Raw genomic sequence first — 13,377 nt, 5'->3', positions numbered from 1 at the left:
AAACCTAGTCAGGGCAAATAATATTTTCATGTGTACTTGAATGAAAATAAATGATTTTTCTTATTCTCTCTACTTTCTTTCAGAGCGACAACGCCGAACTGGATAAGGCCATATTCGAGAACAACCAAAAACCGAGCAGCATTCCTGCACGCGAATACATCTCCTCACCCGGTTACGCTACCTCATCCAGCACCGCCCCCGGCAGCTCTCCCGACCCATGCGAATACACCTATGAGGGCGCAATCCAAGACTATAAACAACGCGTATCGCGCGCTAGTGGCGGCAACACTTTAGCAAATTTCAAGCTCAATAGCGTCAATACAAGCGCAGGGCTAAATTCTAAAAGCGCCTCCTCGAAAGAAACGTCACCGGACTGCGGCAATGCCGCTGTGAGCGATGCATATCCCACACGCCGAGGCAGTAAAATTGAAGATCGTCTAATCGGCTTCGAAGTTACCTCACCTAGTGATAGTCAAGAGGGTTTAGAAAAGAAAGTTGATGTACCAAAAATTGATATTTCGAAACGTAAGGAGATTTTCGAAAATCAAAATGCCAATTCAGAACCAAAGTCACTGAGCACCAGTGGCGGTGGTGGCGTTGCCGTGCCGCGCGTTACATTGCGCGATCGCTTTAAGTTGGACGAAAGTGCGTCCGGCAATGGCGAGGTACAAGATTCGACGCTGAAGCGCGAGGTCAAACGTCTATCGGGTGACATTACAAGCATACGTTCGCGTATGCAAAGTCTCGAACAACAACAGAACTTAGTCAATACAACAAATGGTGGCAGCACTGGCAAGGCGACCAGCGCAAAGTTGGTCGATATACCAGTGCCACCGCTAAAGGATCGTTTATCAAGTTTACAAAATGCCGTTACCAAAGAAGAAGTGAAGAAGGCGCCCGTAGCACTTGTTGATGCCCGTCAACTGGAGATAATGAAGAACGAGGATGAGCAACGCATTAAATTAATAGCGAGTGAGAAGAAGATAGAGGAGGAGCAGGAGGAACAAAGTAACGCGAAAAAGATTGAAGTAGCAGCGCTGACAAATGAAACCCCAATGCCACAGGAACTAATCGTGAAAATCGATGCCCCCGATGAAGAAGTCGATCGCGACGACAGCGGAATCCACACTGCCGACGGTGAAATCACATCAACTGAAGATGGACTCTCCGAGCAGGAGCAGCAACTTAATGCGGCAATTGCAGCACTGGCGCTGGAGGAACAACAGCTAACTGAAGCGGCCAATGCGGTAAACCAAATAGAGGCGGAATTCGATGAACTCTCCACCAGCGCAGTGAACGCCATCGCCAGCGACCTCACGGCAGTGTCAGCAAAAACAACCAACGAACAGCCATGCGAAATGGAATTTAGTGTAAGTTCTACTAACAAGTCCTTGCTTGAACCCTCTATAAGTAGTTTTACAAGTAGTTTTGCAAATACTAGTGATGATAATAGTAGTCGTAGTCTTGGTGAAAAAGTAGCTAATACCGAAAAAGAACAACAAAAAGTGAACAATACAGTTAGTGCTAAAACTGAGCAGGAGGTGTTGGGAAATAATTTAACTGTGGCTTCACCTTCCAATTTACAAAGAAAACCGTCGAACGAGATGGTGCACGCGCGCAACCTCTTGCGCATGTTCAAAGAGACATTTAAGAGTGACATTGAGCTAGATGAGGCGCAGGAGCATGAGGTGAAGGCAATAGTTGAACCTTCAAGCAGCGGTGCCATACCCAAAGTTAGACCACTAAACTCAAAAGAGTTGCAACTTTCTCCAAAATCACCACCAATCAGTGGGGAAATGGAACGGGCGCAAACGCCCACAGCGTTTACACTAACAACTGACGATCCAATAAGTACACAAATATTTCAATCTTCCACCATACCCCATTCACCCTTGTCTCCGACCTCTACTTTGCCCTTCACCCATTCTACTTCTCCAATTGCAATACCACAAAAGCCGTCGTCTCCCTCAGCCGCTCGTGCTCCCACACCTCCACCACGCTCTTCGCCCAGCGTGCTTATGTCTAACGGTTTCTCAATGATTCCGCGTGCCGTTAATCCAATCGGCAAACCACCCATGTCACCAAAGTCGACACGTTATACCGTGAAGAGTCCCGTCAACAGTCCACCGCCCGCACGCAAATCACCGGAGAACAGCCCGTTCAGCATCAATGGACGTGTGGAGATTTTCAATTCAAAGAATTTGAGCTCAAATCCGACTGGTAAACCGCCAACGCCAACGATGAGTGCGAAAAAATCATATGTGCCACATTTGAATGCAGCAACAGCAACGTCACCATTACTTGGTCGTTCGCCATCACCCGTGAATGCTACGCACAACAGCGGTGTCGGGTTTCCTAAGCAACAGCAGCAACAATCACCAACAACAGTGACCGCATTACCCGCGAGCGCCGAGACGCTGTCGGAGTCTAATCAAATGCTGCAAATGGCAGCCGCTGCAAATGTGGAGAAATCAATGCCAAGCGCGCATGTAGTCAATGAACCTTCAGATGAAAAACGATTACCCAATGCGACAACTGTGCAGCATTCGCCGCAACAACAGCAACAAAACCATGCTGAGATTGTTATGTGTGCACCACCGGTAACTATCTTAAATCCGGATGAGCTGCCGAAACCCAACACCGTCAAAGCTCTTTCCAGCTGCTTCTCACAAGACGCAGCGTCTAATCAACAACCTGGTAAGGCGACACCACCAGTACCGGGACCGAAGCCTTTGCCACGCTGTCGCATACCACAAACACCTCCTCATTCGCCCACACCGGCAAAGAGAAATTTCCTCAACTCACCAACAACCACTACCGAAGTAACGGTGAAAGAGTGCGCAAAAACGGCAAATAATGCATTAGAGCAGCAACGGCAGGCTAAGCTGACAGCAGCAGCTGAAGCCACAACTAATTTGACACAAAATGCAGATGAGCTGAAAAAACTTTCTATTATCTCAGAAACTTCGACGGTGTCGAGTGACTCCACCACCTATACAGGCCCCTTTGAAACCACGGCACAAATACACACAGCACCAGTTGTGGTTGAGAAAAGCAAAGAGCCACACCGCTCAAGTCTTAAGCCATTACCACTCGTACGCAATATACCCAACAGCGCAAATAAGCCAGCGGTGGCCGTGCGCCCCACTGGAGATCCGCTAACGCCCAATGACTCGTTAACCCCCGTTATAACAGTACCCTCTGAGATGCCCCCGCTCGTGGCGTGCAAGCCAAATCAGTCAACGCTATTTAAACTAGCCACGCCACCGGCGTCACCCCGCTCACCCCACTCGCCCCTCTCCCCTACCGATATCACACTTTGCAGCAATTTTTTGAACTCTTTCGAACCCACAAACTCTTTTTTGCCTACAAAACAGAAATCCGTTGATGAGTCCCCATGCGATAAGCTAGACGTTAATGATTTACCACCTAATAAGCGTCCACCTTGCACCTTCTATTCAGACATCAGTCACAAAAAGGTGAAAGAATGCGATGACTCAGGTAAGCCAACTGAAATTGTACTCAAGTCTGCACCAACTCATACACAGCGCCAGCACACCGTGGAGGAAAAGATTTGCCAAAAGATCGACGTGAATGATCTTCCGCCATTCGATCAGATACCATTGACTGGCTACGACGAGGTCACCGCCGAACAAGTACGACGTTGTGACGGTCTCTATTCGAAACCACCAAATACGGCTAGCCCCCCAAATACACCTACATCTGCTAAAAGTACGAGCACAGTCAGTACACCGGATACACCAGCTACTGTGAAGAACATAACTTCCGCTACTAGCAACTTTACAAATAACTCCAAATCCAATAATTCACGTCCCAACTCCAAACCGAATTCACCAATTATGGTAGCGCGCGCCGCACACTCGCGTGCGCTGATAGAGACCTGCGAGCGTATTATCGCCGAGGAGCGTCTACACAGCAGCCAAATAAAGTCTGCACTACCAACAACTGTGCCCAAGAGCAGTGGCACACCCATTTTACAACGCAAATCGAAGATACCCAAACCGATCCCATGCTGTATTAGCGGTTCCGATTCAATGAATCAGGCCGATCAGCCCGAGAAACCTATACTCAAACAAAGCAGCGGACCATCTACACCTGAATCGATTGATGAAAATATGATAATCGGACGCCTGCATGTGGTGGAAACACAAATTAAAGTCACCACCACCACACCGCCGGCTTCACCAATCGTAACACCAAAAGCAAACTCAAAAGCAACAACGAATCAAAATACAAAGAAAACGAAGAATATTTTCGACTTCTTGCGTAAAAATTTCGGACTTGGCGATGATAACCCACCGGCGGCCGAAATTGATGCGGTTGCCGCAAAGGAAGTAACGCCGATAGTATTGGCACCGGTGGCCGAGAAGGATGTGGTGAAAGTGGATGAGATATTTACAGTGGATAACTCAAAATTCTACATATCTGCAGATGATACGCCACCGCCACCATTGCCAAAGACACCGGCGCCTGTGAACATCGAAATAACAAAAACTTTCACCACAGATGAGTTAGTAGAGGAGGGCACTAGCGAGCAGGCTTTAGTGCAGGAGATTAACGATATGTTGGACGATGAGCTGAATAGGTTAACTTTGGAGAGTGGTTCGAGTGTAAGCGGTGGAACGATGGGAGCGATTGGAGGAGGTGCAAGCAAATAGTTGTTACTTTTCTATTGATGTTGATGTTGGTGTGAAGTGGAGAAGCGGTGCCGGTGCTACTTATGATTGTGAGTGAGTGTGCTACTTACATATTAAGGGCTATAAATGTCTTTATGAAGGTTAGCAAAATTTAAATACCTTTCATTTAAGGCTCTTTAGATATGCCCTATTTGTATGAGCTGCAGCTGTAGATACAGAGGTTGCAAATGCTATTTACTGCAAATTTCTCTGAGCACCTACCAACTAGCCTGTGTAATTGTAAATCAGCTCTAAGTCTCTCTAATCAATACGTTGCTTATACTTTTAAGCCTCTAGAAAAGGAGCGCAAGAAATTTACGCCTTTGTGTGACTGACTACATTACATAATTAAAAAAGGATGTATTTTAAATCCTAAACTATTTTCAATGGATTTTTTTCTTTTGACTTTTAACACCTAATACAGCACCCAAAATATTCCTTATCTCAAATCCACCACTTCAGTTCACGCAGCTTTGGTTAAAAGCTTTTTCTTGCACTTCTCGGTGAGCGTGTTTAAAAGTTTCTTTACCCCTCAACTGCTCACCAAATAGTGAATTTTGCAAAAACAAAAAAAAAAACAAAAAATACTGATTCCCTCAGTCAGCCACGCTCTCACTCGTTTATTCCCCCACTCAGTCGTGCGACCACACTCTCTCGTTCGTGCGTTCATTAGGATATATTTATACATATATATATATGTATTTACCGCTATTCTTTTGTATATTATTTTCTGTATATGTTTCGTGAAAGATTTAATTTTTTCTACTTCTACTTCTACTTTATTTTATGCTGTAACGCAATACAATAAAATGTTGAAGCTTTTTTGCAAACTCGAATATATTCTGTAACAGGGCATTAACATACGAAAAATGTACCGGAATCAGAAAAAAGTTTAATTTGGAAGGCAAAATTTTAACATCTCAAGCAGGTACTAAATTCTTAAATACTCAATAAACATATTTTCGCACCGAAGGCATTTTAATTACTCACAACTGAATTGTATTTTTTTCTTACATGCCAAGCTGTCATATGTCAGAGTGTGCACGTTGTGGCGCACAATAGCAATGATATATTCGTATTGCAATAAATGTATATGTATGTACCTTCAAACAAAAAAAAAATGCAACAAAATAAACGTTTTTCTTTATAATTATTTTTCTAAAAACTGAAAACGTTTTTCTTTTTTTCACCTAAAAACACATCTCCCATTTTTCATATCATGCAAACACAAGCTCATGCACATTCTCGCCCACTCTGGCGCTCATCCACACGTTTTCATTCCCATTTGTTTCATATTCTTATCATTTCAACCACTTAAGCTCAATTTTTCACTTCTAGAAAGCTTTTGAGAGCGGTGCCGATTCGCTTAAGCTTTCCGTTGGTGCCAACATTTTATTTTTTATTTTTTTGTATACGTTTACTGATGCGATACACTGTAGCGGAGTGTAAAGCATTTAGGATAAAACTGAAATTAATAAAAGAAGAAAAGAATAAAATAAATTTCATCACTTCAGGTAAAATCGGTTAGGAGCTTGCTATTAAATTAAAATTAAGATAAGCGGCATTTGTGCGATAATTGACGAAAAAAACAGTATTACGATTTATCAATAAAATGCGTTTTTTTTGCGAAATAACCTGCTTAAAGATTCATGCCGCTTTGGTATATTGGACCCTATTTAAGGTATTAATTTGGGTACCTCCAAACAAAAATTGTTTTTTCTGGCTTAGTATTTCATCATTTTAAAATTTATCGTACTTGAAATTGTAAGCTTTCAACGATTTCTGTCCAGGTTAAAACCACCGGACTTCAAACAACAAATAACAGAAATTTTTTTTCTAATAGCGTTCGCTTCTTCGTGGTCAGGTGAGGCGTTAAACACACCTACAGGATGTTATACCCCCACTGTTATTTCTACTATCATCTAAATAAATTTAGCCGCACACATTTTCTGTAAAAGTCCGCGTAAGTGCTAACACTAACAGTCGAGAAAGGTAAACTAATAAAACAACACCTAGGAAACATAGTGAAAAGATTTTTAGAGGTGTACTACCTAGCAGGCGGCCGCCGTAGCCGACTACCATTCGAAATTCACAGAGCGAACGTAGGTTCGAATCTCGGTCAAACAACAAAATTAAGAAAAACCTTTTTCTAATAGCGGACGCCGCTCCGCAGGCAATGGCAAACCTCCGAGTGTATTTCTGCCATGAAAAAGCTCCTCATAAAAATATCGGCCGTTCGGAGTCAACTTGAAATTGTAGGTCTCTCCATTGGTGGAACATCATCAAGATGCACACCACAAATAGGAGGAGGAGTGCGGCCAAACACCCAAAAAGGGTGTACGCGCCAATTATATATATATATATATATATGTATATATTAGGGCGGGTCGATTTAAAAATCGCTCATTGCTCTGTGAAAATCGTATTGTAGGGATCAAAATAAGAAACTTTGCCGAAGGAACTAAACCTCTAAAACGAATTCTGATGTCCCCCAATTTAAAAATATCACCATTTTTGGCCTTTACATGAAAAAATCAGCTAAATGGCTATGTTTTTTCTTTATTTTTATTTATTTATAATAATATTTATTATTTATTTATAATAATATCTATTTTTTCTCTTAAGAAATTTATTTAGTCATAACATATGTAAACGGAATAATTAATTTAAGTGAGTTATAGAAAAGAAACTAAAAAGTTCGACCCAAATTGGGGGACATCAGAATTCGTTTTAGAGGTATGGTTCCTTCGACAAAGTTTCTTATTTTGATCCCTAGAATATGATTTTCACAGAGCAATGGGCGATTTTTTTGCCTCCCCCACAAATCGACCCGGCCTAGTATATATATATATAACTACCTAGCAGACCGTTACTCGGCTCTGAGCGAATTTTACAGATATTTAGCTTTAGCTTAGTGAAACACAAAACGAATGACGTAGAATCCAAAGTTCCCCTCAAACCTGGTATGTACTTCCTCGCCTAACAAATACAGTTGTTGTTGTTGCAACATAACAGAGATAATGATTTACCAGGTTTGCCTTTTAACTATGGTGAAAAAGAAAGTTATGGGGGTGCGGGGGAGCTTTTGCAGCCACGTCACTCGGGAATTCGGCACGATCATTTAACATGTACTCACACACTCGTCCAATCAGTCGTTGTTAAGATGGCAACGAAGTGTTGTTATTGGTTGAGTTTTTTCATATAACACCAACATAATCTCAGTTTTTTTGTAAACACACCCCCAAGCGACATTAGCTGATTCTGAGTTAAATTCGCTGAGAGCCGAATAACGATCTACATCTCTATAATCTTTTCACCATGCGTAAGGGGAATGCTGCTGGAGTGAGGATCTCAGGTCAGATATAAATCAGGGTCGTTTCAGTAATGTGGTATCGACTGTCGTAAATATAATGCAAAGTGTCAAATTCACCTACCAAACACAGTCTACTACGGCCCCTTTGATAATAATATTCAAAAGCAGTTTAATTCGAATTGATTCTTTGCGTTGAAGAGAAATTCCGGCATTGAATTGTAAAAAAATATTTAAAGAATTTGGTGATAGTTTAGGGTAGGCATAACCTGGATGTGAGGCCGTTTTAGTATTACTTATGCTGAAAACAATCACCGACGTAAACGCAATCCCGACTCAGCTGTTACGATCAAATTAATGAGGGCCCCATGTAAATGAAAAATTATGTCCCTTCCTTATCGTAGTATCGTAGATTTTATAGCAGGATTTTTGAAAATTCCTCTCAGGATTGCTCTCTCACCACACAGTGTTGCCAAACAGTGCATTTCGAAATCATTCACAAAATAAACTGGGAAAAATTTTAATTTTTGTTAAAATAACTTAAAAATATTATTATTATTCTTTATTTATTAAATTATAATTAAAGTTATAAAGTAATATATTTACAGCACTAGCTACCAGGGCTATTGGCTAAACTTAAAAATAATATTGATTAATGTTAATTATATATAAATGAACTATTTGCATTTGTTGGTTTTTGGCTTTGGTTTATTAAACAATGAAAAATTTTAACTGATAACGCGGATGTGTGAAAAAGTGTGTACGCAAAAATATTAATGGCAACATTGTGTAGATACAACCAAACACATACACACGCAAACCGATGTATTGTGTAAATATGTAATTAAAAGAACGCAGTTGTTCTCTACGGGATAAGTTTATGCTCTCTGCGGGCTGCGGTAAGGGACTACGTACGTCGGTGACTGTTTCCAGCATAACTTGGCCTCCGTTGGTATTCACCTCATCTATCAGTTGATAGTGAACATTTTTTAACTTTATCTTTGCGTTGAATTAATTAGTTATTTTTTTATATTACTTTTTTATACATATAAACGTGCAGTTTATACGATGCGCGTTAATTAATGATTGAATGGCAGGACTTACAATTTTCTTGCCACTTGTTGATTATTATAGAACTATTTTAGATATTATTTGTGTATGTGTTAATTATAATCAATCATATCTGTTCAAACATGCGCTAATTGATTTGCACTCAATATAATTTTTAGATAAATTTAGGTTTATAGTACACATTTACTGTACATACATATTTGCATATGTATGCGTGTGTATCTGCATAATAACTTAATCTAATGTACGGTAGTGTAGTTTACTGCATAAAGTCTGCTCTATATATATGTATACATACATACAAACATATGTATTTCTTGTATCTCTCTTTACATGCCTGCGCATAATGTGCTCGTTCGTTCGTATGTTCGTTCGTTAAACGCCCAAATGTATGCTAAAAAATGTCGAAAAACTTTTCACTTCTGCAACGCTTATGACTTGAAAAATATAAACAAAATATATATATATGTATGTGTAACATTTATAAAATCTGCCCGCGTTCTGCTCTCGCAACATTTCTTCTCGCTCTATGTTCTGCACTGCTGCGCTGCATTCTACCGCTTGAAAAAATTAAAAAAAAATATATGACACATACGGAAAATACGAATTGAAAAAATTTGCGAAAATTTTCCAACATTTGGAATAACGGTGTCACAAAAAAAATACAAAAAAATTGCATTGACTATTTTCGGTTGCTCGCCTCAACTACTTTTGCGTTAAAGTAGTTAAATTTGCAAAATTTCTGTCAGCAAAAGCTTTTATGCAATGCCAAAGGTAAGCGGATTTATTGAAAGAAAAACTATGTGTGCATTTACCAGAAAATTCTATATATTTATGTGTGTGCTTTGCCTTGTGTTTTGTTATTGTCCCTTTCCGTTAAGTTTCCTCTATGTGTTTTCATTGCTATTTACCTTCTCTTCTACTTGTTTCCATTGCTAAAATTTAATTTTTTTTTATTTAAAAATGTTTGCCTCTTCCCTTTGTTCTCTTTGTATGTACCCCTCTTGTATGTAATTTATAACTTGGCGCTTCTTTTGCGTTTTATTGCATGCCTTTGAAATGTTTAACTGCCAGCACACAAATTGCATTCATTTGCGCTGTTCTTTTTATGTTTTTCATACCAAAGCATACCCACACATGTACGTATGCGTGGTATGTATTTATCTTATGGCCATCTTTTTTTACAATTTTCTTCACCCATTTCTTTCGAACGTCAAATGTCATGTTTGTAATGCGAGAAACCCGCTTAGGGGCTGCGTTTAGTGAACCTCAACGACCATTTAATGCCACCTCTAGACGCATAAGACAAAATACAATATGCACCCAGCACGTAGCAATGGCAAATGCACAAATAAATAATATTATAGTACAACGCAAATTAGAAGAAAAAGTTAAAAATTAAAAAAAAATCAACGCACAAAATGCAAAAATAAGTTTATTTCCTCAGCTCATTGCATACTGGCAGGCGCATAACCCGTCGTCATCATCATTGCCGTACGTTGCCGTTTGCTATGCTAAGTGCCGCTGCTAGTAGCATACTTGTAGGCGCATTTGAAAATAGCGCAAAACACCTACTAAAATAACCTTTTCAACTACCCCAACGGCACATTTGTGCACTCAACCTACGCTCACACACATACACTTGTATGTCCATTGAATTTTCGCAACTCTTAATTTCATTACTCATTGTCGTAAAAAGCAAAAAAGCAAATATCATTTGTGCTATTGCTATGTTTCTCTATTTGTTCGTCATATGTCAACAGCAATTTGCTTTATCTAAATGCCCATTTAATGCCCTACTGAAATAGTTTAGTTGCATTCATTCATTCACTCACCCAGCCAGTCGCCTTCGAACTGCCGCTGATGTAGTGCCAGATTCTTTTGCTGGGTCATTCGTGCGCTAGCCATTTCAAGAAGTGCGACGTATTCTTGGTAAAAATATCCAACTGCGGTGTAGTGTATAATTTCTTGGCTTGTGTTTTACTATATGAAAGATGAGCCACGCAAGTGTCTACTAACAAATGCAAAAACTGACTTTATCTTAATTAATCCACTATACCGTTAAAAAACGTAAACAGTGTAAATTTTTAGATTTTCAAGCGTTAAGCAAATTACGAAAAGTATTTGTGTGCAAAAGTTTACACAGCGTCTCTTCTTTAGATTGGATGGATCGCAAACCAATGGTAAGCTGGTGAAATTTTTATCCTACTTTTCATCGGAGTTTATTTTCCAGCAACAAACTTAGCGCTAATAAATTTTTATCGTCATTGGGCTTAATCTAATTAGCTCTTTTTATTTCTTCATTTTACTCACTCATTGCATTTCGTCGCGTATCTCTCATATCTGTCCTATCATTGTATGATTCGCACAAAAAAAAAACAAAAAAAATTAATTAAGGTGTACTCAGTTAAGCTGATAAGTTTCATGTATGTGAAAATAGACAACTTCGCATCATGAAATCGTATTACATGTAAGCAGCTGTGTACCTATGAATGGGTTGTGCAAATTTTGACGTAGTGTCTCAATCAGGTATTTGCTATTTTAAATGAAAGTTTAATAGTTAATTATGAATTTATAAAATCCTCAGGATTTTCAGTTTATTCTTTTATTTCAAGCTTTGAATTCTTACAGACAACACAGCTAACTTTAATCTAAGTAAAATTAGGACAAATATTAAAGACATGAAGTAAGATAAAAAAGTCAGTCCCCCTCGGCAAACCTGCGAGTGTATTTCTGCCATGAAAAAGTTGCTCATAAAAAATAATGTGGCGTTGGGAGTCGCCTTAAGGGGGGAGCCGGGTTTATGAGGTCTAAAAATTGCATCTCTTTGCAATCTTTTTTTTTTTAAAGAAAAAATTAACTTAGCACTGCAAAGTTTTTTCTATCTTTATTATTTAAAAGTATAAAAAATTTTTGTACTGGTTAAAATAAGTTGAAAAATATGTTTAACATAGAAATTAGTATAGCGCTGCAACGCTTGAGTTTCCAACTGGCGTACAAGATACAGCTCGTAATTATTATAATATCTAAAGCAAAAAATTCAAATGGATTTCTAATTATAATGATTTTTTATTCTAGATGAACTAAGACAACTGAGAGAAATTCCAAAATTTCAACTTTTTTGAGGTTTTAAAGACAAAAATGTCTTTCTATAAAAAAAATTCACTTCAACTTGGTATAAAAATCTTGAAAAATTTTTTTTTATATTATCTATTTTGTTAGTTCAAATAGAAGAGAATTTAATACTGAAGGGAACAAGCTATGATTCATTTCAAAAGGTTCATTAGTTTTTTTTCATTCATGTACGCCAATTCAAAGAAATCATAAAAATGAAAAGTCGAGAAAAGAAGATAAAGTTTGTACTATAGCTGTCCGGTCACAGCGTAACTACCTAACGCTCGCCTACCTTTGGCTTTGTATCTACGGAAATATTGAGAATTAGGCTCTTTAACTTTGTGTGAATATTCTGAAATATATTAGGAATCGCTTAAAACGAAAAAAAAATTGATTTTTTTGACCTTATAAGCCAGGCTCCCCTCTTAAAACTGCAGGTCCCTCCATTTGTGGAAAAACATCTAAACCCACACCACAAATAGGAGAAGGAGTTCGGTCAAACATCTAAAAGAAGTGTAGGCGCCAATTATTTATTTATATTTTTTAATAAAGCACTAGTGATTTGGCGCAGAGAAAAACATACGCAAATATTTAACTAAAGTGGGTCTTGATTGCGTGAAATCAAAATCTAAAGCATTAAAGACTAAGTTTAATTCAGCACAGGTTCTAGACACACAGGCGTTGACACCATCACTATTTCTTCGAGAAAATCAATTTAAAATAAGGTCTACATTCGAGCCTTACTCATAGTGTTTCTTACTCACTTCAATGGGAATTGTACACGCCCTTCGCCCATTTAGCCTTTGTAATACTTCAGAGTACGTTTCTGTGTCGAGTTTCGTGTAAATTACAATGCCTCATGCGCGCGAAAAGATAAAGCGGATGGTTTGCCGACATGTGGTCATGCTACTTATAATTGACCGTGAGAGAAACATTCATTTTTAGGCCACTCATGCAGCCCACGAACATTGAAGGATTAGTTTTGTTATTTGTTGATCGTGTCCGATTCACTTCGTTCAGACGCGTAGGACAGATCGGTCCTCGGAATGAGAACTGCCTCACGTCTGAATTTTCCTTTCAGTGTTGTCGCATGAATCACATCGTCAGTTACTTTTCTCACGACCAAGAGCTTTTCTTTACATAGTTTTAATAGAGCTTTGACAAGCTTTGCAGATTCAATGAGTT

General features: G+C 39.1%; 1 protein-coding gene across 6 annotated transcripts in view; it reads left to right on the top strand.

The window, feature by feature from the left end:
* The window catches only part of LOC129240465 (uncharacterized), a 130,802-nt gene that overhangs the window by 99,468 nt on the left and 17,957 nt on the right, over positions 1-13,377 (top strand). For all 6 annotated transcript variants that reach the window (XM_054876307.1, XM_054876299.1, XM_054876283.1 and 3 more), the window contains one exon: positions 84-1,370. In XM_054876307.1, the coding sequence (XP_054732282.1) occupies positions 84-1,370 (1,287 nt within the window). The remainder of the gene's footprint in view (positions 1-83; positions 1,371-13,377) is intronic.

This window comes from Anastrepha obliqua, chromosome 1, assembly GCF_027943255.1.
Source record: "Anastrepha obliqua isolate idAnaObli1 chromosome 1, idAnaObli1_1.0, whole genome shotgun sequence".
In the NCBI taxonomy this organism is placed as follows: domain Eukaryota; kingdom Metazoa; phylum Arthropoda; class Insecta; order Diptera; family Tephritidae; genus Anastrepha; species Anastrepha obliqua.
Note: the sequence above shows the minus strand (reverse complement) of the source record. Positions and strands in the feature narration are given on the sequence as shown.